At 46.7% G+C, this 27,017-nt stretch overlaps 1 protein-coding gene and 1 long non-coding RNA gene across 8 annotated transcripts in view; both read left to right on the forward strand.

The window, feature by feature from the left end:
* KIF13B (kinesin family member 13B) overlaps positions 1-27,017 on the forward strand; it is a 196,976-nt gene that overhangs the window by 149,894 nt on the left and 20,065 nt on the right. For 5 of the 7 annotated variants that reach the window (XR_014545791.1, XR_014545792.1, XR_014545793.1 and 2 more), the window contains 6 exons: positions 3,167-3,259; positions 4,142-4,294; positions 5,509-5,586; positions 6,495-6,548; positions 16,522-16,627; positions 18,763-18,896. Coding sequence is in view for 3 of the 7 variants with exons in the window: in XM_083604747.1 (XP_083460873.1) it covers positions 3,167-3,259; positions 4,142-4,294; positions 5,509-5,586; positions 6,495-6,548; positions 16,522-16,627; positions 18,763-18,896 (618 nt within the window). In the remaining 4 variants the exon portion in view is untranslated. Of the gene's footprint in view, positions 1-3,166; positions 3,260-4,141; positions 4,295-5,508; positions 5,587-6,494; positions 6,549-8,923; positions 8,945-16,521; positions 16,628-18,762; positions 18,897-27,017 lie in introns of all 7 variants that reach the window. The other 2 variants (XR_014545790.1, XM_083604745.1) reach the window with 1 other exon arrangement.
* Positions 8,952-16,018, forward strand: LOC310758876. Its single transcript, XR_014546040.1, has 5 exons — positions 8,952-12,140; positions 13,399-13,950; positions 14,263-14,576; positions 14,768-15,261; positions 15,880-16,018. It is a non-coding gene; the product is annotated as an uncharacterized lncRNA (long non-coding RNA).

The raw sequence follows: 27,017 nt of genomic DNA on the forward strand, positions 1-27,017 counted from the left end.
CTGAAGCACCACTGTAGCTAATGGGGCCTCCTGCTGCTGCCGCGCCGCCGGAGCACGATTTCTGTTCTCATCATAGTGCTTCAGGTTAAGCAGAGTTCTTAACCTGAAGCACTATTTCTGGGTTAGCGGAGTATGTCACCTGAAGCGTATGTAACCTGAGGTACCACTGTACTCTCTTTCACACACTATTAAACCAACTTTCTACTCCCTTTTCTGTTACACATTGTTATCCATATTATTTGATATTTCAGTATTTTTAGCGGAACTTGTTTATTCTAATAGGAGTTCCGGTTTTTCAAGATGATTTTGCAAATATTCTTTAAACACCTTCCAATCTCCCGAGGAGCTCTCAAGTTCGGATCTTTCCCAGCCCTTTCTCCCAGAGGTGGTTGTGCCGGAGATGTTGAGGATCAGACACGGGACCTTCTGCTTTGCAGACCATGACCTCCACTCCTCAGCTGTGACCCCTCCGTGTTTTCCACACCCCAGCCACAGGCAACACCCTCCACAAATTCCTTTCCTGCGCTGCCTGTGGAGCTCGCTGGGCTTCTTAGCTATTCAGCGCCGCCACCGACGTGCAGCCCAAATGTGCATTTCAAAAGCGTATCAATAACCTTCCGATGCGCCCAGTCGTTTTGCAGCAAGCCGGGGATGACTCATCTCTGCATTAATTCAGGAGTCGGGATTTTAACCTCGCGAGGCACCCTGTCAGCATAAACAATGGCTCTGCCCCGTCTTAAATCATTGCTGGCAATGATCTCTGTGGCCAAGGATTCGGTGGCCAGACTCGTCTGCAATTCGAAGCACCAAATAACTCTGAGCTCACAAGAAAAAAAATAGAGGCTTGCGCTGGTTCTGCAGGTTAAGTCTTCACCTTCCTAGGTTTTCTGTAATTCATTTGTTCATTTGCAGCGTTTATACCCCACCCAAAGAGGCCAAAAGCTAACTAAAATCAGTTCGAAGACAGTCCCTGCCTCATGATCTGGAAAGACACGACACACAAGGAAAAAGGGAAGAGGAGGGAAGAGGGGGAAACAAGCACAAGTTCTTCAAGTTGCTGTTTTTACGATGTAATTCCTTCTATGCACACTCTGGGATTTCTCGAAGAGCAGCAACTCCTCCCCGATATCGGTGTTGGTTCTGGCTGACTTGCCTCTGATAAAGAACAGTAACCCCCCAGAAACATCCCCCCCCCAGGTTAGATCTAGGAGCAGAGCTGGTGGCCAGGAGCACACAATTTTCCCCTTGCAGGAGAGGTAGTTACCCTCCTCCTTCACGGATGCCACTGGCAGATCCGACGGTCTTGCCCTCCCTGGTGGCAACATCCAGACTTGGTCATCTATGCAAACCAGATGACCAGATTCGGTCATCTACGGCCTAGGACCCTCGTACCTACGGGAGCGCCTCTCCTGGTATGTCCCACGGAGGACCTTATGTCTTCAAACAAAAACATCTTGGAGGTCCTGGGCCACAGGGAGGTTAGGCTGGCCTCAACCAGAGCCAGGGCTTTTTCGGCCATGGCCCCAATCTGGTGGAACGCTCTGTCCCAAGAGACTAGGGCCCTGCAGGATTGACATCTTTCTGCAGGGCCTGCAAGACGGAGCTGTTCCACCAGGCCTTTGGCCAGGGCACAGCCTGACCCCCTCCTTCTGTAATCCTTATAGCACTCTAACCCAATGGTTGCCATTAATTTGATTTTGACTTGATTTTAGAATGAGTTGATTTTAGAATGCTGTGTTACTCGTATTGTTCTTAGCCGCTCTGAGCCCGGCTTCGGCTGGGGCGGGCGGGATATAAATAATATTTTTTTATTATTTTATTAAACGTAACATTTGCGCCAGCGCTAGAAACTTGAGGTCAATTCACACGTTTGCTTTCTGGGGAATCTAAGCATCTCTAACCATTACAAATCATGTTTTCAATGTGGCACGGAGCCTCTCAGACACACTCAGTCCCGCAGATCCTTCTACCTGCAGGAAAGATTTGGGGGTTGGGAGTCCCCAGAAACCAGACAACCGACATACAGTTCGGTGTGTGAATGTCCCCCACCACCCGAGGCACCAGTGTGGTGTAGTGGTTAAGAGCAGTGGACTCATAATCTGGTGAACTGGGTTCGCGTCTCTGCTCCTCCACCTGCAGCTGTTGGGTGACCTTGGGCCAGTCACACTTCTCTGAAGTCTCTCAGCCCCACTCACCTCACAGAGTGTTTGTTGTGGGGGAGGAAGGGAAAGGAGAATGTTAGCCGCTTTGAGACTCCTGAAGGGGAGTGAAAGGCGGGATATCAAATCCAAACTCCTCTTCTTCTTCCAAATGTAGAGCTATGCATGCTTTCCTTTGATACCTGCATCCCAGGGGGTTGGACTAGATGGCATCTGGGGTCCCTTCGGGTTTTTTCCCCCTCCGCTGCCTCTACCCCCAAAGAAGAAGCGACTTTTCCTTTTAAGAATAGTTCTTGGTTTTTACATTTACAAAATACAATTCCTTGCACGCTCTAAAAGGTTGCCATGGGTTTAGGTAAAGGTAAAGGGACCCCTGACCATTAGGTCTAGTTGTGACTGACTCTGGGGTTGCAGCACTCATCTCGCTTTACTGGCCAAGGGAGCCGGCGTACAGCTTCCCGGTCATGTGGCCAGCATGACTAAGCCGCTTCTGGTGAACCAGAGCAACGCACGGAAACGCCGTTTACCTTCCCGCCGGAGCGCTACCTATTTATCTACTTGCACTTTGACGTGCTTTCGAACTGCTAGGTTGGCAGGAGCTGGGACCGAGCAACGGGAGCTCACCCCGTCGCGGGGATTCGAACCACCGACCTTCTGATCGGCAAGTCCTAGGCTCTGTGGTTTAACCCACAGTGCCACCCGCGTCCGGATCAATTTGAATATAATTGCTTAAAAGCAGGTGGCAAATCAACTAAAACCTTTCTCAGCCGGCTGGTGATCACACTTGTGCATATGTTTGTTTTGGGTGGAACAGGAACACGAATTGCAGGTTGCAAAAGGCCTCTATTTTGTCTTCCTTTGAGCTGAGTGGGAGCTGCTTGTTCTTCTCTTGCGCTAAGCGGCTGCTGATGTGCTTATTGGCTTCCTCCCATTGAAAGAGTCCTCCTCCTTCTATTTGCCATCTACTTATTTGAAGCTGCAAGTTTTCCTCTTTTTCCCCCTCCCAGGGTTTTGCTCAGAGTTTCCTGAGAAGAATGTCTTACCGAAGTTCCGTTCCTGGTTGTGGAGTCACCTTTGAAATCGTCTCAAATATCCCAGAGGTGAATATTTTAATTTTTTTGCAGAGCCAACCTCTTCCCTCAACTGCTGTCCTATAGTTGTACAGTGGACACTCGGGTTGCGAACGTGATCCATGTGGGATGCACGTTCGCAACCCGTGTCTGTGCACATGTGGGTTGCAATTTGGCACTTCTACTCATGTGCAAAGCGCGATTTAGCGCTTCTGCACATGTTCCAAAAGCCAGAACAGCGAGACGGAGCCTTGCGCAGCGCTGCCCTGCGGAGGCTTTGTGCAGCTAAGACCAAAGGTAGAACAGCGAGACGGAGCGCTGCACACTGCTCCCTTTCCCTGTTCTGGCTTCTTGGGCAGCCCGTGAAGCCTCCGCAGGGCAGTGGGGTGCCTTCATCCCGCTGCCCTGCAAAGGCTTTGCGCGGCTGAGCCAGAAGCTAGAACAGTGAGACGGAGCACTGCGCACCGCTGCCTCTCCCTGTTCTGGCTTAGCCGCGCAGCCTGCATTCGCTCCATAAGACACACACACATTTCCCCTTACTTTTTAGGAGGGAAAAGGTGCGTCTTATAGAGCGAAAAATACGGTATTTGAAAAGCAAATGTAATCAACAGATAACACTAGTAGGATTGCAAGAAGTTTTGTAAGGACGACCATGCGAAATATTGCAGAGAAAACTATGATAAGAATTATTCGTGGAGTATTAAATGTAATACTGAAAATAATGAAATGCAGGTTAAGTGATAAAGACTGGAAAATCTTTCAGATGCAGTTGGTGGAAGTCCAAAACATTGTATAAGATAAGAAACTATGATTTTTGGAAATTGTTTGTAAAAATATTAATAATAAATTATTATTATTATTATTATTATTATTGGAGCATGGCTAACTCCGGGCGGCTTGTCTTCCTTCCAGGATGCCCAGGGAGCAGAGGAGAGGGAGGCCCTGGCGAGAATGGCCGCCAACGTTGAGAACGCAGCTTCAGCCGATTCGGAAGCCCGGATAGAGAAGTACCTTCGGAGTGTCCTGGCCGTTGAGAACATCCTTACTTTGGACCGGCTGCGTCAGGTGAGCAGACGCCGAGATGAAACGCTACGTGGCCATTGGTTGGCTGTGGAGTTGGGGCCACTGATGCAAAATCACAGAACACTGGGAATTCTTCCCCTTGGATTCCTATTTGTAATACAGTGGACGCTCGGGTTGCGAACTTGATCCGTGCGAGATGCACGTTCGCAACCCGCAGCGTTCACAACCCGAAGCGGCGTGGGTTGCGATTCAGTGCTTCTGCGCATGCGCAAAGTGCGATTTAGTGCTTCTGCACATGCGCGACCCCCAAAACCCAGAAGTAACCCTTTCCGGTACTTCAGGGTTTCAACCCGAAAAAACGCAACCTGAAGCGTCTGTAACCCGAGGTATGACTGTAAATGGATAACTTTTTATGAAATAAATGGATAAATATTTTTTGGGAGAATATTACATTTGTAGTCGTCATGACTGCAAAGAACAGGCGTTGGTGTCCCCTTTGTTCAGCTCAGGTATTTACCGTTCCTCTTGTTTCTGAAAGACCTACATTGGTCCAAAAAAAGACCTACAATGGCTCCCAGTACGTTTCCGGGCACAATTCAAAGTGTTGGTGCTGACCTTTGAAGCCCCAAACGGCCTCGGCCCAGTATATCAGAAGGAGCATCTCCACCCCCATTGCTTAATGCGGACACTGAGATCCAGTTCCGAGAGCCTTCTGGCGGTTCCCTCCCTGCGAGAAGTGAGGTTACAGGGAACCAGGCAGAGGGCCTTCTTGGTAGTGGCACCCGCCCTGTGGAACGCCCTCCCATCAGATGTCAAGGAAATAAACAACTATCTGACTTTCAGAAGACATCTGAAGGCAGCCCTGTTTAGGGAAGCTTTTACCGTTTGATGTTTTGTTGTGTTTTTAATATTCCGTTGGGAGTCACCCAGAGTGAGTGAGGTATAAATAAATTATTATTATTACACTGGTACCTTTGGTTGCAAACGGGATCCGTTCTGGAGTCCCATTCGCAACATGAGCAGAACACAACCTGTGCGTGCGCGGGTTGCAGTTTGCCGCGTCTGCACATGCGCGTGACGTCATTTTGCGCGCCTGCATATGCGCGAACGGCGAAACCCAGAAGTAACCCTTTCCAGTACTTCTGGGTCGCCGCAGGACACAACCTGAAAAAATGTATCACGAAGCAAACACAATACGAGGTATGACTGTATTACTATTACTCTTATTACTAGTTATTATTATTTCTCTGTTGCAGGAGGTTGCGGTGAAGGAACAGCTGACGGGCAAAGGAAAGCTCTACCGAAAGAGCCTCAGCTCGCCCAACGTCAACCGAGTGAGTCTCCACAATTGTGTTTCTCCTGCCCCGGGAAAAGCTTGGCAGCGGTGGGCGGCTGTGTGGCAGAGAAATGTGGCCCCTCTTCTTGCAGCTGGGGAGCAGTATGTGCTTGGGAACGGAGACCACCCCACCAGTCTCAGTACCTTTGTAAGCACACCTGTCCTTCAGGTGAGGGCTGACATCCACCTCTGCTGCCAAGCTAAGAAGGCCGGGCTCCAAAATCCATGTGGGAGCTCAGCTCACCTCTTCTCGCATAGCTTTTCCTGAAGTTTTAAAATCCAAGTTTTCCAAATTTTCACAAATACATCTCAAAACATAATAAAAACATCCCCCCCCCGACTTCCCACCAGCTTTTCCATGCTGTTTCTGTTTCCACACTGTTTTCCGTCTCTTAAACCTTAACAGAGCTACTATAATCTTTAACCCCTTCTGCTCCCCGTACTTCAAATCCTGCTCACGTGTTCATCATATAATAATATTTCTTTAAATACCATATATTTTGCTCTATAAGACTCACCTTTTCCCTCCTAAAAAGTAAGGGGAAATGTGTGTGCGTCTTATGGAGCGAATGCAGGCTGTGCAGCTATCCCAGAAGCCAGAACAGCAAGAGGGATTGCTGCTTTCGCTGCACAGCGATCCCTCTTGCTGTTCTGGCTTCTGAGATTCAGAATATATTTTTTCTTGTTTTCCTCCTCCAAAAACTTGGTGCGTCTTGTGGTCTGGTGCCTCTTATAGAGCAAAAAATATGGTAATCCCCAAAGGGTTTCCGTTCTTCCACAAAACATTCATCAATAGGTTCTCTTGTTTTAGCTGTTAACTTTTGCCACACACACGCACAAAAAAAGTTAGCAAAGGGTTTTCTCTTTTTCTTTTTTAAAGTGTCCTCTTCCTTTTCCCTCTTCCAGCTCTCCGGAAGCCGCCAGGATCTAAACCCGCCGTACAGCCTTGCAACTTACAAAGTAAGATTTCACAATTGCTTAGCAGGGTTCTTTTGTTTTGTTTTAAAAAACGTTTATGAGAGAGCGCACCCAAGCAGGACGAAAAATGCCCTGTTAGGAGCATAGACAGCTGTGTTACGCTGATCCCAGCCATTGGTCTACTTAGTTTAGTATTGTCTTCACTGGCAGGCAGAAGCTTTGCAGGACTTCAGACAAGGGTGTTGCCCAGCCTTGCCTGGAGAAGCCAGGATTTGAATTTGGGACCTTTTGCATGTTAGGATGTGAATAGATACTAGGAGAGGCTCTATTTATTAGACCTTATCCTTCCTTCCTCACGTTTGTGAGTTCAGTGCCACGCCTTGTGTGGTGTAGAGAGCCAGTGTGGTGTAGTGGTTAAGAGCGATGGACTCGTAATCTGGTGAACCAGGTTCGCTTCCCCGCTCCTCCACATGCAGCTGTTGGGTGACCTTGGGCTAATAATAATAATAATAATAATAATAATAATAATAATATATTATTTATACCCCACCCATCTGGCTGGGTCCCCCCAGCCACTCTGAGCGGCTTCCAACAAAGTATTAAAATACAGTAGTCTGTTAAACATTAAAAGCTTCCCTAAACAGGGCTGCCTTTAGATGTCTTCTAAAAGTTTGGTAGTTATTTTTCTCTTTGACAACTGGTGGGAGGGCATTCCACAGGGCAGGCACCACTACCGAGAAGGCCCTCTGCCTGGTTCCCTGTAACTTGACTTCTCGCAGCAAGGGAACCACCAGAAGGCCCTTGGACCTGGACCTCAGTGTCCGGGCAGAACGATGGAGGTGGAGACGCTCCTTCAGGTATACTGGACCGAGGCCGTTTAGGGCTTTCAAGGTCAGCACTGAAGTCTCTCAGCCTCACTCACCTCACAGAGTGCTTGTTGTGGGGGAGGAAGGGAAAGGAGATTGTGAGCCGCTTTGAGACTCCTTCGGGTAGTGATAAAGCGGGAGATCAAATCCAAACTCTTCTTCCTTTGCCGCTTAAAAGGGAAGCTTAGAGAGGCTAGTTTTAGCCTTTAAAGTCATCCGAGATGCTCTAAGGCAGACTGGATTCTCCTGGTATTCCCCCCCTTAAAATAGCAATAGCACAGACAGCCTTGCAAAAGGCAAAACATCATCATCATAATCTTCATCATAATTTATTTATACCCCGCCCATCTGGCTGGGTTTCCCCAGCCACTCTGGGCGGCTTCCAACAAAATATTAAAATACAGTAGTCCGTCAAACATTAAAAGCTTCCCTAAACAGGGCTGCCTTCAGATGTCAGATAGTTGTTTATTTCCTTGACAGCTGATGGGAGGGCGTGGCACAGGGCGGGTGCCACTACCGAGAAGGCCCTCTGCCTGGTTCCCTGCCACCTCGCTTTTCACAGGGAGGGAACCACCAGAAGGCCCTTGGAGCTGGACTTCAGTGTCCGGGCTGGACGATGGGGTGGAGACGCTCCTTCAGGGATACTGGGCCGAGGCCGTTTAGGGCTTTAAAGGTCAGCGCCAACATTGTGCCCGGAAACGTACTGGGAGCCAATATAGGTCTTTCACATTGGCTCTGCACATCAGATCAATACTTTTCTGCACCAAGAAATGCAAACTGACACCAGGGAGATTCTGCATGCAAGGCAAGATGATCTGCTGCTTCTTCGCCTTCCCCTTGTAATGGAACAGGATGCTAGGACGTAGCTTCCGTTCAGCCTTGGCTGAAGATTCAGCGGAGGAATCTTCTTGCCAACCATTTTTCGGGCTGTGAAATGCCCTCGCGCTCTTAGCACTTGTGTCCGTTAAGTGCAAACTGAGGGAGGACCGTAGATGGTGCCATCCCAGGCATCTCCAAGACAGGCTGGGAAGGAACTCTGCCCGAATCCCCGGGGAGATGTTGGCAGTCATTGCAGACAGCGCTGAGCTAGGTAGACCAGTGGCTCTGACTCAGTGAAAGACAACTTGCTCCATCCATAGCTAAGCACGTTCTCAGTCCTGTTGTTTTCGGTGAGAGCGAGTTGGGTGCTTCCTCGATTCTTCTTGGAAATCAACAGTGCTTCACTTCTGATGGGCTGTGCCTCGGGGTTTGTCTCTGTAAGAGCCGTAACTTCCACTGGAAAAGCGTTGGAAGAAATCCGTGGCTCCTTTGGGGGGGGGCGGCTTCTGCATTTCCCAATATTTCTGTCGGATTCCAGAACATCTGCAAAACGACCCATGAAGGCATGTTCCCTTTGACCAAGCTAAGGGGGCTTTTAATTTGCGCTGGGGTGGGGAGGGCGGGGTGTGCCGAATCATTCATAATCTGGATTTTCATTGTTCTCTCTTTCTTTCTCTTATGTTTTTGTTTCTTAACCCTTCAACGGTATCCACCCCTCATTGCATGTGTCAGTATCCAAAGGTCCAGGCAGAGGTAACTAATTCATTAGGTTCACCTAATGAACGGATAAATCTGTTATCCCATTCTGGAGTGGCTTTCCCGTGAACCTCCTTGCTCACTAACCCTTAAAAACCTGCTTTGGAAATGCTGTTGTCGTTCTTCGTTTTCGCCCCGTGCTTCGTTAACCTGGGAGGAGGCATAACTCTTTGGAAGGTGGCGGTCAGCATGTCAGTGTGGAACGTGCATTGCTCACTGAGCAGTGAGCCTGATGACTTTATCCGACTAGTCAAATAAGTCTTGCTTCTGATACCCTATCTCTTGTACAGTGCCATCAATTTGCAGAGAACTTTAGACCACAAAATAAGCCCCAGATACATTGGGTATCTGCCCCAAAGACCCTACAGTGCTGACAAAAAGCCTGTGGGGATAAAAATGGCTAGCAATAGATGCACACGAGCCAATGGAATTACAGTCATACCACGGGTTGAATGTGCTTCGGGTTGAGCGTGTTCGAGTTGTGCTCCACAGCAACCCGGAAGTAACGGAGCGCGTTACTTCCGGGTTTCGCCGCTCACGCATGTGCAGACGCTAAAAATGTTGTCATGCGTGGAAGCGGCAAAACACAACCCGCACAGACGCGCCGTCGCATCTTACGTTGAGTTCAGGATGCGAACGGGGCTCTGGAACAGATTCCGTTGGCATCCCGAGGTACCACTGTATAAGCATAAACATAGCGCATAGATCAAGTGTGTTGGACTGCACAGGGAGATCAGAATCCTGTCTTAACAGCGAACAGCTGGACCCTTCTGGGAAGTCAACAGGCAGGACATGAAGGCGAAACCGAAAACCCTGTTTGTGCCCAGACACCTAGTAATTCGGTGCTATACTGCCACAGAACATGGAGGTTTTGTTTCGCTATCAAGCCAGCTGCCATCCTCTAGTGAATTTGTCTAACGTTACTTTATACATTTGGTTCGTCCTGAATCCAATGTCCATTCCGAATCTTTTATCCACCCTGAATTTAGTAAGTAAAGCTAGGCTGGAACTGTTAAAACATTGAGCACTGAGCCAGTCTTCATGACCAAACTGGTGAGGTTCCACTATGGGGCGGGTGAATTTGTATAGCATTCAGTAGTTAACGGTTCCTTCGGCATGTCTTGCAATTTGGCCCATCGGCAAGTGACCACTGCCCAGTCGACTCTGCAGCGGGCACAGTAAGTGTCGGTTAGGTTGTAGATTTGGCTGCACCCCCAAAGCAGGCGCATGACAGGGCCACCCACCCATGCCAAGCGCTGCAGAGGCCCCTGCTGTCCACAATAACAAAAATCTCCTTTTTTGGTGTCCCAAGCCTCCCCTGTCCAAACGCCAAAATCCCAGACTCAGCATAAGCTTTGTGGAACATCCTTACTCTTTTGCAAATTTAGAATGAAATGCGGGAGTGGTTCTTGAGGGTACCTGGACATGACTTCAGTTGCGGACAGATGTCTGCACTGTGAGCTGACGCCTTGCTTGGTTTAGTGGCGATCAGGTCGTGTGATCTGTGGCCTAACAGTGCTTGACTCACACATGCAAGTTGGTTTTTTGCATTCCTAAGCTGGCAGTAGGGACGTGGGTAGCGCTGTGGGTTAAACCACAGAGCCTAGGACTTGCCAATCAGAAGGTTGGCGGTTCGAATCCCCGCGACGGGGTGAGCTCCCGTTGCTCGGTCCCTGCTCCTGCCAACCTAGCAGTTCAAAAGCACAAAGTGCTAGTAGATAAATCGGTACCGCTCCGGCGGGAAGGCAAACAGCATTTCCGTGCGCTGCTCTGGTTCGCCAGAAGCGGCTTAGTCCTGCTGGCCACATGACCCGGAAGCTGTACGCCGGCTCCCTCGGCCAATAGAGCGAGATGAGTGCCGCAAACCCAGAGTCGGTCACAACTGGACCTAATGGTCAGGGGTCCCTTAACCTTACTAAGCTGGCAGTAAAAACAGAAGGCTCATCAAGCCCCTGATAATTCACTGCCCATGTTTGGTGCTTACAGGATGGATTTGATTTAAATCACTAGTCAGTAAGACTTGATGTAAATCATTTTTTTAAAAAAGAAAGACTCATTCTTGCTGGTATAATCTTAATATTTACAACCAGATGAAGGATTCATTTCTGGAATAATAAATTTTCAGGGTAGTTTTTACAGTTATATCAAAAATTACTGATTTGGTTATACTATTAGAAATGCATAGACAGATAATTATGAAATCATTGTTTATATTTGGACAACTTTTCTGCTGTACTTTACTGGAAGGAAAAAATAACAATTTCCTTAATAACAATTTAAACAAATTATTTAACTAAAACAATAGCATTATATCATATGCCACTGGGCCCATCACCTCCTGGCAAATAGAAGGGGAAGAAATGGAGGCAGTGAGAGATTTTACTTTCTTGGGCTCCATGATCACTGCAGATGGTGACAGCAGCCACGAAATTAAAAGACGCCTGCTTCTTGGGAGAAAAGCAAGGGCAAACCTAGACAGCATCTTAAAAAGCAGAGACATCACCTTGCCAACAAAGGTCCGTATAGTAAAAGCTATGGTTTTCCCAGTAGTGATGTATGGAAGTGAGAGCTGGACCATAAAGAAGCCTGATCGCCGAAGAATTGATGCTTTTGAATTATGGTGCTGGAGGAGACTCTTGAGAGTCCCATGGACTGCAAGAAGATCAAACCGATCCATTCTGAAGGAAATCAGGCCTGAGTGCTCACTGGAAGGACAGATCCTTAAGCTGAGGCTCCAAGACTTTGGCCAGCTCATGAGAAGAGAAGACTCCCTGGAAAAGACCCTGATGTTGGGAAAGATGGAGGGCACAAGGAGAAGGGGACGACAGAGGACGAGATGGATGGACAGTGTTCTTGAAGCTACCAGCATGAGTTTGACCAAACTGCGGGAGGCAGTGGAAGACAGGGGTGCCTGGCGTGCTCTGGTCCAGGGGGTCACGAAGAGTCAGACACGACTAAAAGACTAAACAACAGGAATTCGTTCATATTTTTTTTTTCAAAATATAGTCCGGCCCCCCACAAGGTCTGAGGAATAGTGGACCGGCCCCCTGCTGAAAACGTTTGCTGACCCCTGACCTTGATGATGTCCCTGGGCAAACCTGGATTTCCCCCTTCTGGGCTTGGCCTCGCTTCCTTTCACCTTATACATTTTGCCTTGCGGGATCAGACCCAAGATCCATCCAACCTCACTGCAGCAACTCCTAGGTGGTTATCGCCTATGGAGGCAAAGGCTGTGAAAAAACTTAATATGGGGCCGAAATGGCCGAAATATTCAGAAATTGTGGAACAGGAGGGGGACAAATGGAAATTGCAGAGTTTTGAGAAACTAAAAGATAAAGTGCGGGACTGGCTTCATTATTACCAAATAATGGAGGTCTTTAAGACAGACAGGAAAATTGGCTTCCAGGTGGAAAAATCAAAACTTGAGACAGAATTGCTAGAGCCCAAAACTAAAAACTTGTCAAGAATGTATAACTTGCTGCTGAAATGGAATACACAGGATGAAACAGTTAAATCAGCTATGATTAAGTGGGCACAAGACATTGGTCATAACATTATGTTTGAAGACTGGGAATGGTTGTGGACCACCGGTATAAAGTTCACGGCGTGTAACGCCTTAAAAGAAAATATTATGAAAATGATTTACAGGTGGTACATGACCCCAGTCAAACTTGCTAAGATTTACCACTTGTCTGATAATAAGTGCTGGAAATGTAAAGAGAATGAAGGTACATTCTTTCACCTCTGGTGGACGTGCCCAAGGATAAAGGCTTTCTGGGAGAAGATCTATAATGAATTAAAAAAAGTATTTAAATATACATTCCTGAAGAAACCAGAGGCCTTTCTCCTGGGGATGGTCAGCCAGTGGGTGCCAAAGAAGGACAGGACATTCTTTATGTACGCCACAACAGCAGCAAGAATACTTATTGCAAAGTATTGGAAGACAGAAGAACTACCCACCGTGGAAGAATGGCAGATGAAAGTTATAGATTACATGAGACTGGCAGAGATGACCGGCAGAATCCGGGACCAGGGAAAAGAGACATCGGAAGAAGAATGGAAGAAATTTAAAGACTATCTCAAGAAGTATTGTAAAATTATGGAATGTTGAGACGTTTGTGGATTTGAAAATATAAGGTTGAACGCTGTAACTATTATGTTATATGAAAAGAAAGGTTAAAATTTACTTATCAGAAAATAGGGAAGGATTTGTTGAGCATAACTAATTAAGGATTGGAATGCAGTAAGGGGAGGTATGAGGAGGTCGGGAAAATCTTGTATGAAAAAGGGGTTTGAAATTATACATGTGGTGTTTTTTATGTTTTGTGTGTGTCTATGTTCTTGTTTTGTTGTGATTTGTGTTTTTAAAATTTGTGAAAAATTAATAAATATTTAAAAAAAAAAAAAAAGACAGTGGAATTTGCTGCCAAAAAAAAAAAAAAAAAAAAAAGCAACTCTTTGCTTTTAAGATGACAGCGGTGGGCCGAGATCTCCTTGCAGTCTTTCCCCGGCATCGTCTGCAAAACAGGTGCATGGAGAGGGGCAGGAAGGCGAAAGATCGTGCAGAAGGCGCTGAGGCATTTGTGCATCGACCTTTCAAGGGCAAGGGGAGAGCAAGATGTTCTTAAAAGTGGCTGCTGAGAATTAGCTTAATGAAGTCTGACCTCTGTGCCCAGTCATTTGGCAGAGGTTTCGCCAGACAAATAATGAATAAGTCCGTTCTTGTCTTTCTCTATTATTACGATCCTTTTCGGGAGGCTGAAGTGATGAGCGTGATCATTCTCTCTCTCTCTCTGCCTGAAACTGCATCAGGGGAGCGATAGGTCTGTGGGTGTGATTCAGCCTGAGCTTGTAAGAAGGTCTTCAACGCTGATCTCTCACTTTGAACGTTACGGATCCGTACCACGAAGGGATGGGAGTTGTCGTCCGAAACATCTGGCTCTTTCTGTGCATTCTGTCCCCACCAGCCCGGGCTTCTAATCGCAAATGATAAAATTGTTGTTGTTTAGTCGTTTAGTCGTGTCCGACTCTTCGTGACCCCATGGACCAGAGCACGCCAGGCACTTTGTCTTCAATGGATCACTGCCTTGCCGTAGCAAAGGGATCCCTTCATGGATCATTGCCTTGCCGTGGCGAAGGGGCTTGAATAACTCAGAGAAGCTATGAGCTATGCCATGCAGGGCCACCCAAGATGGACAGGTCATAGTGGAGAGTTTTGACCAAACGTGATCCACCTGGAGGAGGAACCAGCAAGCCACTCCAGTATCCCTGCCAAGAAAACTCCATGGACAAAGACAACAGGCATAAAATTACAGCTTTGCAAAAAATCACAAATTGCGGGGTAACTGTAGATGATAGGCGCAACCTCCAACGGCGTCGTGGGCAAAATGTTCTCAATTGCCGTAATCTTCTGATCACAGCAGGTCACACATTGGACGAAAGGCTGGAGGTTCCTTAAACCTGTCTTAATTTCCTAATTAGGTTGCAGAAGGCTAGGCCAGGTTTATTCAAAGAGCAGTAACCTCTACAACTGCGTTGCGGTTCTGCGTTATCCGAAGAGAAGCATCACCACTGCAGCTTCCGCTTGTGGGACAAAGCGACCAGAATATTTTTGGGGCGGACGGATAGCGTTAAGTCCATCTGATCACTCTTTGGCCAGTTTAGGACAGTCTTCTTTAACCTTGTGCCCTCCGGGTGTTTTTTGACCACAGCTCCCTTCAGCCCCAACCCAAGGGGCTGTGCTGACTGAGTCTGGTAGTTAATAATAATAATAATAATAATAATAATAATAATAATAATAATATTGCCCCAAATATCTAGCTGGGTTTCCCCAGCCACTCTGTGGCTTGCAGGATATCTAAAAACATAATATAGTCGTACCTTGGTTGCTGAACGCCTTGAAACTCATACGTTTCGGCTCCTGAATGATCAAAAACCAGAAGTGAGTGTTCCGGTTTTCGAACGGTTTTCGGGAGCTGAACATCCGGCGCAGCTTCTGCGGCTTCCAATTGGCTGCAGCACACTCCTGCAGCCAATTGGAAGCCACGCCTTGGTTTTCGAACGGACTTCCGGAACGCATTTTGTTCGAGAAGCGAGGTACAACTGTAAAGGGGAGTTGTATTCTGAAACTTCTGAAAGGCACCAGGTTGCAGAGGGCAGTTTAGAAATATCAGCAGAGCATTGTTCGTACATTATTCAGTTACCCTGCCACCCTTCAACTGAGGAGCACAATACTCTTTGCAATATAAAAACACAAAAATACATAACAATGCCACCCCCACCCCCGTTTCAAAGGCCGTAGATTGTTTAATTGTGTGGGAATGTTCAGGGATGCAGGAGAGGCTATATTGTCTGATAATAGCCTTTCCAACTTGTCTTAACAAGTTCACAATTTAGCAGAGTAACATTCCCCTTTATAAACTTGCAGTGGATGCATTTGCTCAGGCCCGCTAAAGCCTCTATAATAACTGTTCTGGTATTTTCCCCTTATTCCCTCATAAAAGATAAGACACGACACAGTCTTCTATAAAAGTATAAAAAAGAGTTTACTCACATTCTGTTCACAGTCAGATCCCAGAAGGCAGACTTAGCTTAGAAAAGTAACATACACCTGGAAACTATCTCATAAGGAGACAGCCCCTCTATCCTCTCTTGGCTGGAAGCAAGTGAGCATCTTTGGCTAAGCAGATGTTGCTTCTTCGATGCATGTAGTCAAAAGAGAGAGCTGGCTGCCCTGCCCTGTGCTCTTGTCATTACCTGCACAGGTGAGGCCACGCCCACCTCTAGTCACATGCAGAGGAAGTCTGTCCCGGCCCAGAAGGAAACAGGAAGTTTACCTGCTGGCTGGACAAACATTCCTCCCCATTTGTAAACATGTTCACTCTAGGAATGTTGTACTTGACTGCTCTTGTGTTTCACATCCCACAAATTAGCCAAAGGCCTGGAAGAAGAGGCCTGCTTTTGCCTGGTGCCTAAAGATATGCAACAGAGGTACCAGGCGAGTCTTCCTGGGGAGAACATTTCCCAAATGGGGAGCCACTGCAGAAAAGGCCCTGTTCTCGTGTTGCCACCCTCCGGCGCCTGCCCTGTGGAACGCCCTCCCATCAGATGTCAAAGCGATAAATAACTACCTGACATTCAGAAGACATCTTAAGGCAGCCCTGTTCAGGGAAGTTTTTAATCTGTGATATTTTAGTGTATTTTTGGTTTCTATGGAAGCCGCCCAGAGTGGCTGGGGAAACCCAGCCAGATGGGCGGGGTACAAATAATAAATTATTATTATTATTATTACGGAGGAGGCACACGAAGAAAGACTTCGGTTGATGATCTCAGGGTACATATGGGAAGAAGCGGTCCTGGCGGTATTGCGGTCCTGAGCCATTTAAGGCTTTATAGGTCAAAAACAGTGCTTTGAATTGCTCTTTGGGTCAAGGATTCCTGTTCTTGCTGCTCTGCTTCTTTTGCTTACAACATTTTCTACGGGAAACTTTGGCCAAGTATTTCCTGAACGTTGGGACTTCCGGTTTCATCTCTCTTGGTTTCTCTCCCCCGCCCCCTTTCTGAATTGTTTTTAGAGTCGTTGGGAAAGCCAGCAAGACGTATCACAAAACTCGGTGCATTCCAACAGGTCCAGGTCTAGCCTCTCGGACTCTCCGCGGCAGAACGGTTCTGCAGACCCAGGTAAGAACATAACCAGCGAAAGAAGCCCTTGTGGTTAGCCAGGTGTCAGGGAACTGCCATCGGATCCCGAGGGAGAGGGAGGGCTCCAGAGGGATTCCGGAGAGCGTCCCGGGAGGGAGAGAAGCAGCCCATCTGCTGGGGAAGGAAATCAGCGTAGCACCAGTGGAGAAGGGGGGCAGATGGGGGAATCGGCGAGGTGGCTCCAGGACTCCTTGCCGGAGACCAGCGGGGAGAGCACGGGTCCTCTGCTGCCCACACCCTCCCTGCGCAAAAGGCTTCCGCGCAGGGAGAGTAGGCGGAGACTAGGCGTCAAAGAGCTTCTTTGCTGGAAGAAGTTCAAGAAACGCCCACTGACGGATCCTGCCAGCGATTGAGACAGCCACGGGTGAGTGGCTGTCCGGACAGAAAGGGTTCACCCAGGTAACCTAGCCAGGTGTGGCGTCGATTTACGCACAGGGTAGAACAGAGAGCACACACACTCCAGTTGTAGCTAGGCTACTTCTTAAGAAGTACTTAGGCCTCCTAAGATGTATAAGACTGAATCGGATAAGTGCTAGAGATGCAAAGAGGCGGAGGGAACCATATGGGGTGGACTTGTAAAAGGGTAAAAGATTATTGGAAAACGATCCATAATGAATTGAAAAAAATGTTCAAAAGTACTTTCCCCAAAAACCCAGAGTCCTTTCTGTTGAGGATAATTCAGGCTGAAATTCCCAGGTGTCAAAAATGGTTATATAATAATAATAATAATTTATACCCCGCCCATCTGGCTGGGTTTCCCCAGCCACTCTGGGCGGCTTCCAACAGAATATCAAAATACAATAGTCTATTAAACATTCAAAGCTTCCCTAAAGAGGGCTGCCCTCAGATATCTTCTAAAAGTCTGGTAGTTGTTTTTCTCTTTGACATCTGCTGGGAGGGTGTTCCACAGGGCGGGCGCCACCACCGAGAAGGCCCTCTGCCTGGTTTCCCGTAACTTCACTACTCGCAGGCAGGGAACTGCCAGAAGGCTCTCGGAGCTGGACCTCAGTGTCCAGGCTGAGCAATGGGGGTGGAGACGCTCCTTCAGGTACACTGGGCCGAGGCAGTAAAGGGCTTTAAAGGTCAGCACCAACACTTTGAATTGTGCTCAGAAACGTACTGGGAGCCACTACTGTATGCTGCTACTGCGGTCCATGTTTTGTGAGCCCAAAAATGGAAAACTAGTGAGGTCCCAACCAAAGAATGGCAACTTAAGTTGACGGAATATGCACAACTTGCAGACTTAACATATAGAACAAGAGAACAAGAAGAACATATGTTTAGAGAAGATTGGAAAATGTTTTTTGAATATATGGGGAATAATTGTGTACAGCTGAAGATGCTGGCTGAATTAAGATAAATTCAACTGTGTAAATAAGTTTTGATGGGTGTAATAACAGAATGCTGAATGGTAAAGTTTTTCGTAAAATATGCAGGGATTTATGATACAGTGGTACCTCAGGTTACATACGCTTCAGGTTACATATGCTTCAGGTTACAGACTCCGCTAACCCAGAAATAGTACCTCGGGTTAAGAACTTTGCTTCAGGATGAGAACAGAAATCGCGTGGCGGCAGCAGGAGGCCCCATTAGCTAAAGTGGTGCTTCAGGTTAAGAACAATTTCAGGTTAAGAAAGGACCTCCGGAACGAATTAAGTACTTAACCCGAGGTGCCACTGTATGTAAAATGAACCATGGAAAGAGAAGAAGGGAAGTCATTGATATCTTAAGGACATAAAAATGAGTATTTTAAATTCCAAAACAGGAAATTTAATAGAAATTATATACAGAAGCATTGCTGTCTCAGACACTTGGAGGCAGAGTCTATCCGTCAGGGCTGGTAGCCACGGAAACCCCTCTCCTGCTCCGTGAATTTCTCTAACCATCTTTTAAAGCCACCCAAGTTGGTGGCCGTCCCTGTGGCAGGGAGTTCCAAAGTCTAACTGTGCACTGCATGACAAAACCTTTTCTTGTATCTCGGGACTCCTGGCTTTAACCGAAGCAGCCCAAAGGCTTGGAAGTTGTTCAGGGTGGGTTTTTCATAGCGCTGTGGGCATTCAGTAGGCAAAGGGATGGCAGAGTTTTGAACTGATAGTTGTCGCTGTTGTCCCTAGGACTTGGTAGCCTGGCTGCATCCTACTTGAATCCTGTGAAGTCCTTCGTGCCTCAGATGCCAAAGCTGCTTAAATCCCTGTTTCCTGTACGGGATGAGAAGAAGGGCCGCCAGCTGTCTCCCTTGGCGCAGCAGGTATAATAAGTGCATGATATATGGGGAAAGGAGGAAAAAGGGAATTACGCAGAATTTCTGGTCGATACACATAATCTCTAACAGGCTTTGGGGGAATGTGCCTATCATGACTCCCATTTTCTGTATCCTCCAGCTATTATGGGTAATCACCCAATGGAGATTACGTATTTGGTTTTGTTGCGTTTTTATATTTATTATAATTATTATTATTATTATTATTATTATTATTATTTATTTATTTATTTATTTATTTATTTATTTATTTATTTATACCCTGCCCATCTGGCTGGGCTTCCCTAGCCACTCTGGGCGGCTTCCCAAAAAAATTTAAAATACTGTAATACATCGCAGTGAGGGAACCACCAGAAGGCCCTCGGCGCTGGACCTCAGTGTCCAGGTAGAATGATGGGGGTGGAGACGCTCCTTCAGATATACTGGACCGAAGCTGTTTAGGGCTTTCAAGGTCAGCACCAACACTTTGAATTGTGCTCGGAAACGTACTGGGAGCCAATGTAGGTCTTTCAAGACCGGTGTTATGTGGTCTCGACGGCCGCTCCCAGTCACCAGTCTAGCTGCCGCGTTCTGGATTAGTTGTAGTTTCCAGATCACCTTCAAAGGTAGCCCCACGTAGAGCGCATTGCAGTAGTCCAAGCGGGAGATAACCAGAGCATGCACCACTCTGGCAAGGCAGTCCGCAGGCAGGGAGGGTCTCAGCCTGCGTACCAGATGGAGCTGGTAAACACCTGCCCTGGACACGGATTTCACCTGTGCTTCCATGGACAGCTGTGAGTCCAAAATGACTTTTGCTCGAAGCCGCCCAGAATGGCTGGGGAAACCCAGTCAGATGGGCAGCATACGAATAACAAAACAACAACGAATATTATTGTTATTACGACTTTGAAAAGTGCACATTTTCCCTCTCCGTAAAAAGATCAGAATGTGCAAAGTAGCCAGTTGTTGTGCATATTAACGACACAAGTTGCGTAACCTCGTAACATACATGACAAGTTCGACATAGTGCCATTGCAAGGCAGGTTACTGATGATCTCAGAGGAGCTCACGAATCAGGTTGCTGGGCTATTGAAAGGAAAACTAAAATATTGCCACTCTTCCGTAATAAATGCGTATTGATTGAAAGTCATAACGGTATTGAGTGTTTAGTGACTCAAGCTGAAAGATTGTGTTTGGGTCAGTGTCTGGCAATCACTGTTTCTGGGCTATTTTATGTCCCCCTTTTTACTTGACGTGCTGTTTTTGTGGGAATGTTAAATATAGTACGAAAGGATATATTGAGTAAGTATTATCCTTCCCTAACTCAAGCTAGTAAGTGATCAGCAGAGCATGTTCCGCTCAATATAACTGGAAACTAGTTTGCAGATCCGTTTGAATCTTTTAGTTAATATTATTCCTGGTGTCCCCTTTGATCCCTCTTAAAAGAAGAAAGCCACAAGAGTCTGTCTGAGTAAAGTAACAAAAAGTTTACCCACTGTCAGGGAACTGACATCGGAGCCAAGAGTGGAGGTAAGGCTCTCCAACGATGCAGGAGAAGGGACCAGCAGGGAGAGGGAGAACACTTCCCTTGGGGAAGGAAATTGGCGTGACACCAGGAAGGAAGGGGAGCAGGGAAGGTCTTCGGAGAGAGGGCTCCAAGACCCTTCCACAGGGTCCAGGGGGGAGAGCCCAGGACCTCCGCTGGCCACACCCACTCTGCGCAGGAGACTTCCGCGCAGGGAGGCTAGGCGGAGACTTGGCGTCAAACAGCTTTTATGTTGGAAGAAGTTCAGGGAACGCCCACTGACGGATTCTGCCAGTGACTGAGACAGTCGCCTTGTAAGGGCTGTCAAATCAGGGAAAGGTTTAGCTACTCTAACAGCTGGGAGCAGTTTGGAATTTACGCACAAGCAACCCCAATTCCCATTACACCCACATTTGAGTTCAAGATTAGATCCCGAAAAGAAACTCTTGAGTTAATCTCATATGGAGACTGAATTCGTGTGCTGCTGGCTGAGATCCAGCAGACATAAAAATTACATTTAGAGTTCAAAATGGCTGCAGGAGAGCAGATTGGCTGCAAAAGACAGAGCAAGACAACAGCAGTGTCAGGACGAACTGGACTGGGAAAATGGCTCTTTTATGGAGTCAGCCAGAGCCACCCCATCTCCCAAGTCACATGCAGGGAGAATAGAATAGAATAGAATTTATTATTTATACCTTGCCCATCTGGCTGGGTTTCCCCAGCCACTCTGGGCGGCTTCCAACAGAGTATTAAAATACAGTAGTCTGTTAAATATTAAAAACTTCCCTAAACAAGGCTGTCTTCAGATGTCTTCTAAAAATCTGGTAGTTGTTCTTCTCTTTGACATCTGGTGGGAGGGTGTTCCACAGGGCGGGTGCCACTACTGAGAAGGCCCTCTGCCTGGTTTCCTGTAACTTCGCTTCTCGCAGGGAGGGAACTGCCATAAGGCCCTCGGCGCTGGACCTCAGTGTCCGGGCAGAACGATGGGGGTGGAGATGCTCCTTCAGGCATACTGGACCAAGGCCATTTAGGGCTTTGAGAGTCAGGACCAACACTTTAATTGTGCTCGGAAACGTACTGGGAGCCAATGTAGGTCTCGGCGGCCACTCCCAGTCACCGGTCTAGCTTCCGCATTCTGAAGCTCCAGACGAGTGGAACAGGAAGTTACACCAACTGGATTTCCCCTCTAGGGTAGCAGGGAATGTTGCATTTGAACAAGAGAAGAAGAGTAGTTTGGATTTGATATCCTGCTTTATCACTACCCGAAGGAGTCTCAAAGCGTCGAACAATCTCCTTTCCCTTCCTCCCGTACAACAAACACTCTGTGAGGTGAGTGGGGCCGAGAGACTTCAGAGAAGTGTGACTAGCCCAAGGTCACCCAGCAGCTGCATGCGGAGGAGCAGGGAATCGAACCCAGTTCACCAGATTACGAGTCCACTGCTCTTAACCACTACACCACACTGGCATCCATTTGACTGCACCAATGGATTACACCCCACCGTTTTCGGTTTGCGACATGCTCCAGCAAGTTCCCAAGGAGTCGCGGTGGCTCTCTTGACATTTCCCTGGTGCCGATGTCGGTTCCCCTTTCATCTCGGCATGCCTCTAGGCTGAAGCCTCACAAGCAGATGGGGCTGCGAGGGGCCGGGCCTAAAAAGCCCCCGGATTTCATTCCCTGCGTGTCTTGCCTCGGGCGGGAGATCGCCGCCAAAGAGCGGCATTTCAATATCATCTTTTATTCTATTAAATCTGTAAAGGTTAGCTTTAAAAAGCAGCTCTTCGAGTTGCATATTAAGTATGCGCAATAACCCATTTCACGAGGCTGGAGAGGCACACTCGACGCAGTTCCCGGCCCGGGTCCGTGGCATTAATTACGTGGCTTCTTTCTGGGAGTCAAGAGGTAGCTTGAAGTTAACCTTCAGGAAACAATAACCAGCAATTGGTGGGCATCTAGCACCAGACTAGAATTTATTGAGTTAGTCTGCAGATCAAATCAAAAGAGCACAGAATTAAATTCAGAACTTCAAAGTATGCATAACATAGTTTTGTATTAGTAATAAAATGAAACGGAAATAAAATAGGGGAGATAGACACATCTTAATGTGTAGATGCTCTCAGAACTTGGAAGCTCCACAACTGTTGGGGGAAATAGATTTCAAATGTATTTGTTTTTCTGTGGCTGCCCTCCAGGTCACGTAACAGGTTATTTATAAGCAACTGAAAGCTCAATTTTTATTTCACAATCCAGTACTTCTTGTTCTTTAGCAAGGGATCTAGGTAGCTTTCTCCAATATCAGAATAAAGCAGAAGTTCACGAATATTGTGGGGGAAACACCCCCAAAATGGCTGCTCCAAAAAAATACCTTCAGCTCACTCTGAACGCTGCTTTGCATCCCAAAAGGTAGGGTACAAATTTAGCAAAAATAAACAGCTATGCAGACAGTAAAAACAGAACTATAAAAAGGGAAGTCTTTGAATCGAAGAGACAAAAGGCTCTCCATTTATATGGAGGAAACTCTGTACCCCAGCTTATAATTCAGAGTGGATTTTGTATTGACAAAACAGAAATCAGCTAAATTCTAGTTTGCATATCATAGACTTAAAGAATTGTAGAGTTGTTTTTTTGTTTTTGTTTTTTTTTTATAAAATATTTATTGAGATTTTACAAAGACATAGGTTTACAAAATACAAAGAAAACATACGGAAAGAAAGAGATAAAAAAAGAAAACATACAAAAATACATAAAAAAGAAAAAGGAAAAATAAAAATACAAAATACAAAAAACGCGTAGATAAAAAAGAATTAAAAACAAATCCGTTTTTTATAACTTTAAACTCATTAGCTTGTTTCCTTGACCTCCTCACACCTCCCCTTTTTGTATTCCCATTTAAATAATCAAATCAGCAAATCCTTACCCTCTTTCGTTTATCTTAACTCTGTAACTTAACATATTATAACTCTATATTTTCATCCATTATCAATTCATTTTTGCATATTCTTATTAACTTTGTTGCTAATGCCACTTATTTTCAATCCAACATCATTTAACATTCATTAATTTTACAGTGTTTCTGCAGATAGTCTTTAAATTTCTTCCAATCTTCTTCCACCAACTCTTCTCCCTGGTCTCGGATTCTGCCAGTCATTTCCGCCAATTCCATATAGTCCATCACCTTCATCTGCCACTCTTCCAGGGTGGGTAACTCTTGTGTCTTCCAATACTTTGCAATAAGTATTCTTGCTGCTGTTGTTGCATACTTAAAGAATTGTAGAGTTGGAAGAGACCCCAAGGGTTGTGCAGTCCACGCCCCCTGCCTCCAGCAATGCAGGAATTTATTTATTTGTTTGTTTGTCCAAAATATTTCTTTTTAAAAATAATGATGATATTTATTAAGTTTTCCATTTTAACAATCCAATATAAACCACTGGCATGCTTTCGAACTGCTAGGTTGGCAGGAGCTGGGACAGAGCAACGGGAGCTCACCCCGTTGCAGGGATTCGAACCGCCGACCTTCTGATCAGCAAGCCCAAAAGGCTCAGTGGTTGAGACCACAGTGCCACCTGCGTCCCTATAAGGGATCTAGATAGCTACCCCCAATTTCAGAATAAAGCAGTAGTTCAAGAATATAGTGGGGGGAATCCTCCCAAACTGCTGCTCCAAAAATATATATTTTCAGCTCACTCTTAGCGCTGCTTTGCATAAAGTGCCTCCGCGCATGGCAACCTCTTTGTTGTCGCGGTCGGTCTTGCAAACACGCCAGCATCTCTCTGCACCTGCGGTTGACTTCTCCCATGCTGCGTGAGAAGTCAGCCTGCTTCTGCCAGCCATCTCCGCCCCGCCTCTGTCTGCCCCTGTGCTCCAATGTCTACCCATTGAACAAAACCTTTGGGGGGGCCACAGGAGCTAGAATCATAGAATTGGCTTGCTGGGGGAAGTTTGGACCTGGGGGTCCCTTCCAGCTCTGCAGCTCTATGATTCACCATTCATAATTCTGCACACCTCTGTAAGTCTGTGTTAGACTTGGAAAGATCTTTGCTCTGAACTGGCTGGGCGCCCTTCTTCGTTACGTTCTCTAGACCTGAACTGCCATGGTTTTGTCAGTCTATAGGCGATAAGTGAGTTTGTGTGTCCATGTCCACATCTGGACAGGTGTGTCTCCCTCTCACACCCAACAGCTGGAGACTCACCCATCTCCATGTTCCTGTGGACACCCTTCTTGGCTGTGACTCTGCCTGGTCTTTTGGATCCACGGGGTTTACCAGAAGGAGAGACTAGGGAAATAAAATTTACGGATTAAAAATAGAAGCCACATTTTCCATTTGGCAAGTTGCAAACAGCACTAAGTGCACATCATAAATTTTACCATTGTTGCTGGAACTGATGTTACCGTAAATCACATTAGTTGAAAACGCCTCGTGCGAAATGGGATTCGGGCAGATGCGGCAGCCAATAAGTTTAATCAGCGCAGCCAGTTTTCTGTTTGAATGGAGTGTGTTCTGTCCCCTCTCCTGATTCCTGTGAGAGAGGTAGCCATGCTGGTTGATGAAGATGATGGAGTATTTATTTTTTAATTCTTTTAAAACATTTATATGCCTCCTTTCTGAGTGGCACTCTTTCACAAGTCAATTTCTTTGAGTATACAACAGCAATAATAATAATAATAAAGTCTTCCCCCACCCCATGCCAGGAAGCTCAAAACATATCGTTCATTTGTATATTGGTTTAACAAGATGTGTGGATGATTTAATCACACACATATGGAGGCATTAAAATCCCCACTAAAGTGATTGTTCTGTCAAGCCAAGCATTTCGATTTGCCAGGTGGAATGAGCCCCCTTTCTGCCCCCTCCCCACTGTTCTGGGGGGGTTCTTCTGACCCCCTTGAGGCAATTCGGGGGGGGGGGGAATGCAGTGGGAAGAGAAGGAGGGAAGCCCCGTTGCACAAGGCTTCTGCTGGCAAGACTCATTCCGCAAACCCTGCCCATGTTTCACCCAGAATAGTATTTTTAAAAACCCATTAGAAAATACCAGTGAAATCCACAGACCTTAAAAAACAGGTAGACATAACAAGAGTATCAAAATAGCTAGACATCACCTTGCTGACAAAGGTCCGTATGGTTAAAGCTATGGTTTTCCCAGTAGTGATGTATGGAAGTGAGAGCTGGACCATAAAGAAGGCTGATCGCTGAAGAATTGATGCTTTTGAATTATGGTGCTGGAGGAGACTCTTGAGAGTCCTATGGACTGCAAGAAGATCAAACCTCTCCATTCGGAAGGAAATCAGCCCTGAGTGCTCACTGGAAGGACAGATCCTCAAGCTGAGGCTCCAATACTTTGGCCACCTCAGGAGAAGACTCCCTGGAGAAGACCCTGATGTTGGGAAAGATGGAGGGCACAAGGAGAAGGGGATGACAGAGGACGAGATGGTTGGACAGCAACCAAAATGAGTTTGGCCAGGCTGCGGGAGGCAGTGGATGACAGGAGTGCCTGGCATGCTCTGGTCCATGGGGTCATGAAGAATCGGACACGACTAAACGACTAAACAACAACAGATCTGTGTTTGCATTCAACAGTGGTGGTACATTTTATCTAGAAGATCTTGTGACCATAGGTGGTCCCATGGGTAAGATTGCCTCCAGCAGCAAATCTTGGGTGGGGCGTTGCAGGAGGGATATTTTCCCTTCCTTCTTCTCTAGTCCAGATCCCAATATGTTTCCGGTGTCTTCTTTGATGTTGTTTAGTCGTGTCCGACTCTTAGTGACCCCCTGGACCTGAGCACGCCAGGCACTCCTGTCTTCCACTGCCTCCCACAGTTTGGTCAAACCCATGCTGGTAGCTTCGAGAACACTGTCCAACCAGGTGTCTTCCTATGCCTCTTCAAAAGCAGATTCGCTTTTGAAGTCTTGCTTTTGTGAGTGAAGGCAGAGAGGTGGAGGGTGCGAATGCGCGGTTAAATTAACGAACAAGTTAAAAATGGCATCGGGGGAGGAGCTGGCAAACCCTTAAGTTGTGGATGCAGAGTTGAATTGTGCATATTGAATCATCAGTTGGGAAATGTATTTGCAGTCCTTGCTACAAAACGAGGCTTCCGGAGGACTAAGCAAGAAAATGTATTACCGCAAAAAAGGATGAGATGACTGTCCCTACCGGGCTGAGGGCTTTCTTCAGTCGGTGGATGTGCCACTACTGGGGTGCCCTTGGGTGCCATAGAAACAGAAGATTATTTGTTAGAAAGCAATCAGTGTGTTGGAACGAATCTAGAATGAGGAGCAAGAAAAATGAGTTGTGTGATTTCCGAGAGATATACTGAAGGGGAACTAAATTGTCCCAGCCTTTCCTCTCCGCACTTATGGAAAAGCAAATACCAACGAGAGGACAGGAAAATTTCTGCTTGTTTGTTATGAAATGCTTTCAGCAACTTGGGAGAATATGTGCATTTAGTTTTGCTGTATCAGATAGTGAGTGCTATGTACAGTCAAACCACGGTTCCTGAATGCCTCTGTTATGGAGCTTTTCGGCTCCCGAGCGCTGAAAACCTAGAGGTTACTGCTCTGGTTTTCGAACGATTTTTGGAAGCTATGGTTTTCCCAGTAGTGATGTATGG

This window comes from Podarcis filfolensis, assembly GCF_964270895.1.
Source record: "Podarcis filfolensis genome assembly, chromosome: 3".
NCBI classification, from domain to species: Eukaryota; Metazoa; Chordata; class Lepidosauria; order Squamata; family Lacertidae; genus Podarcis; species Podarcis filfolensis.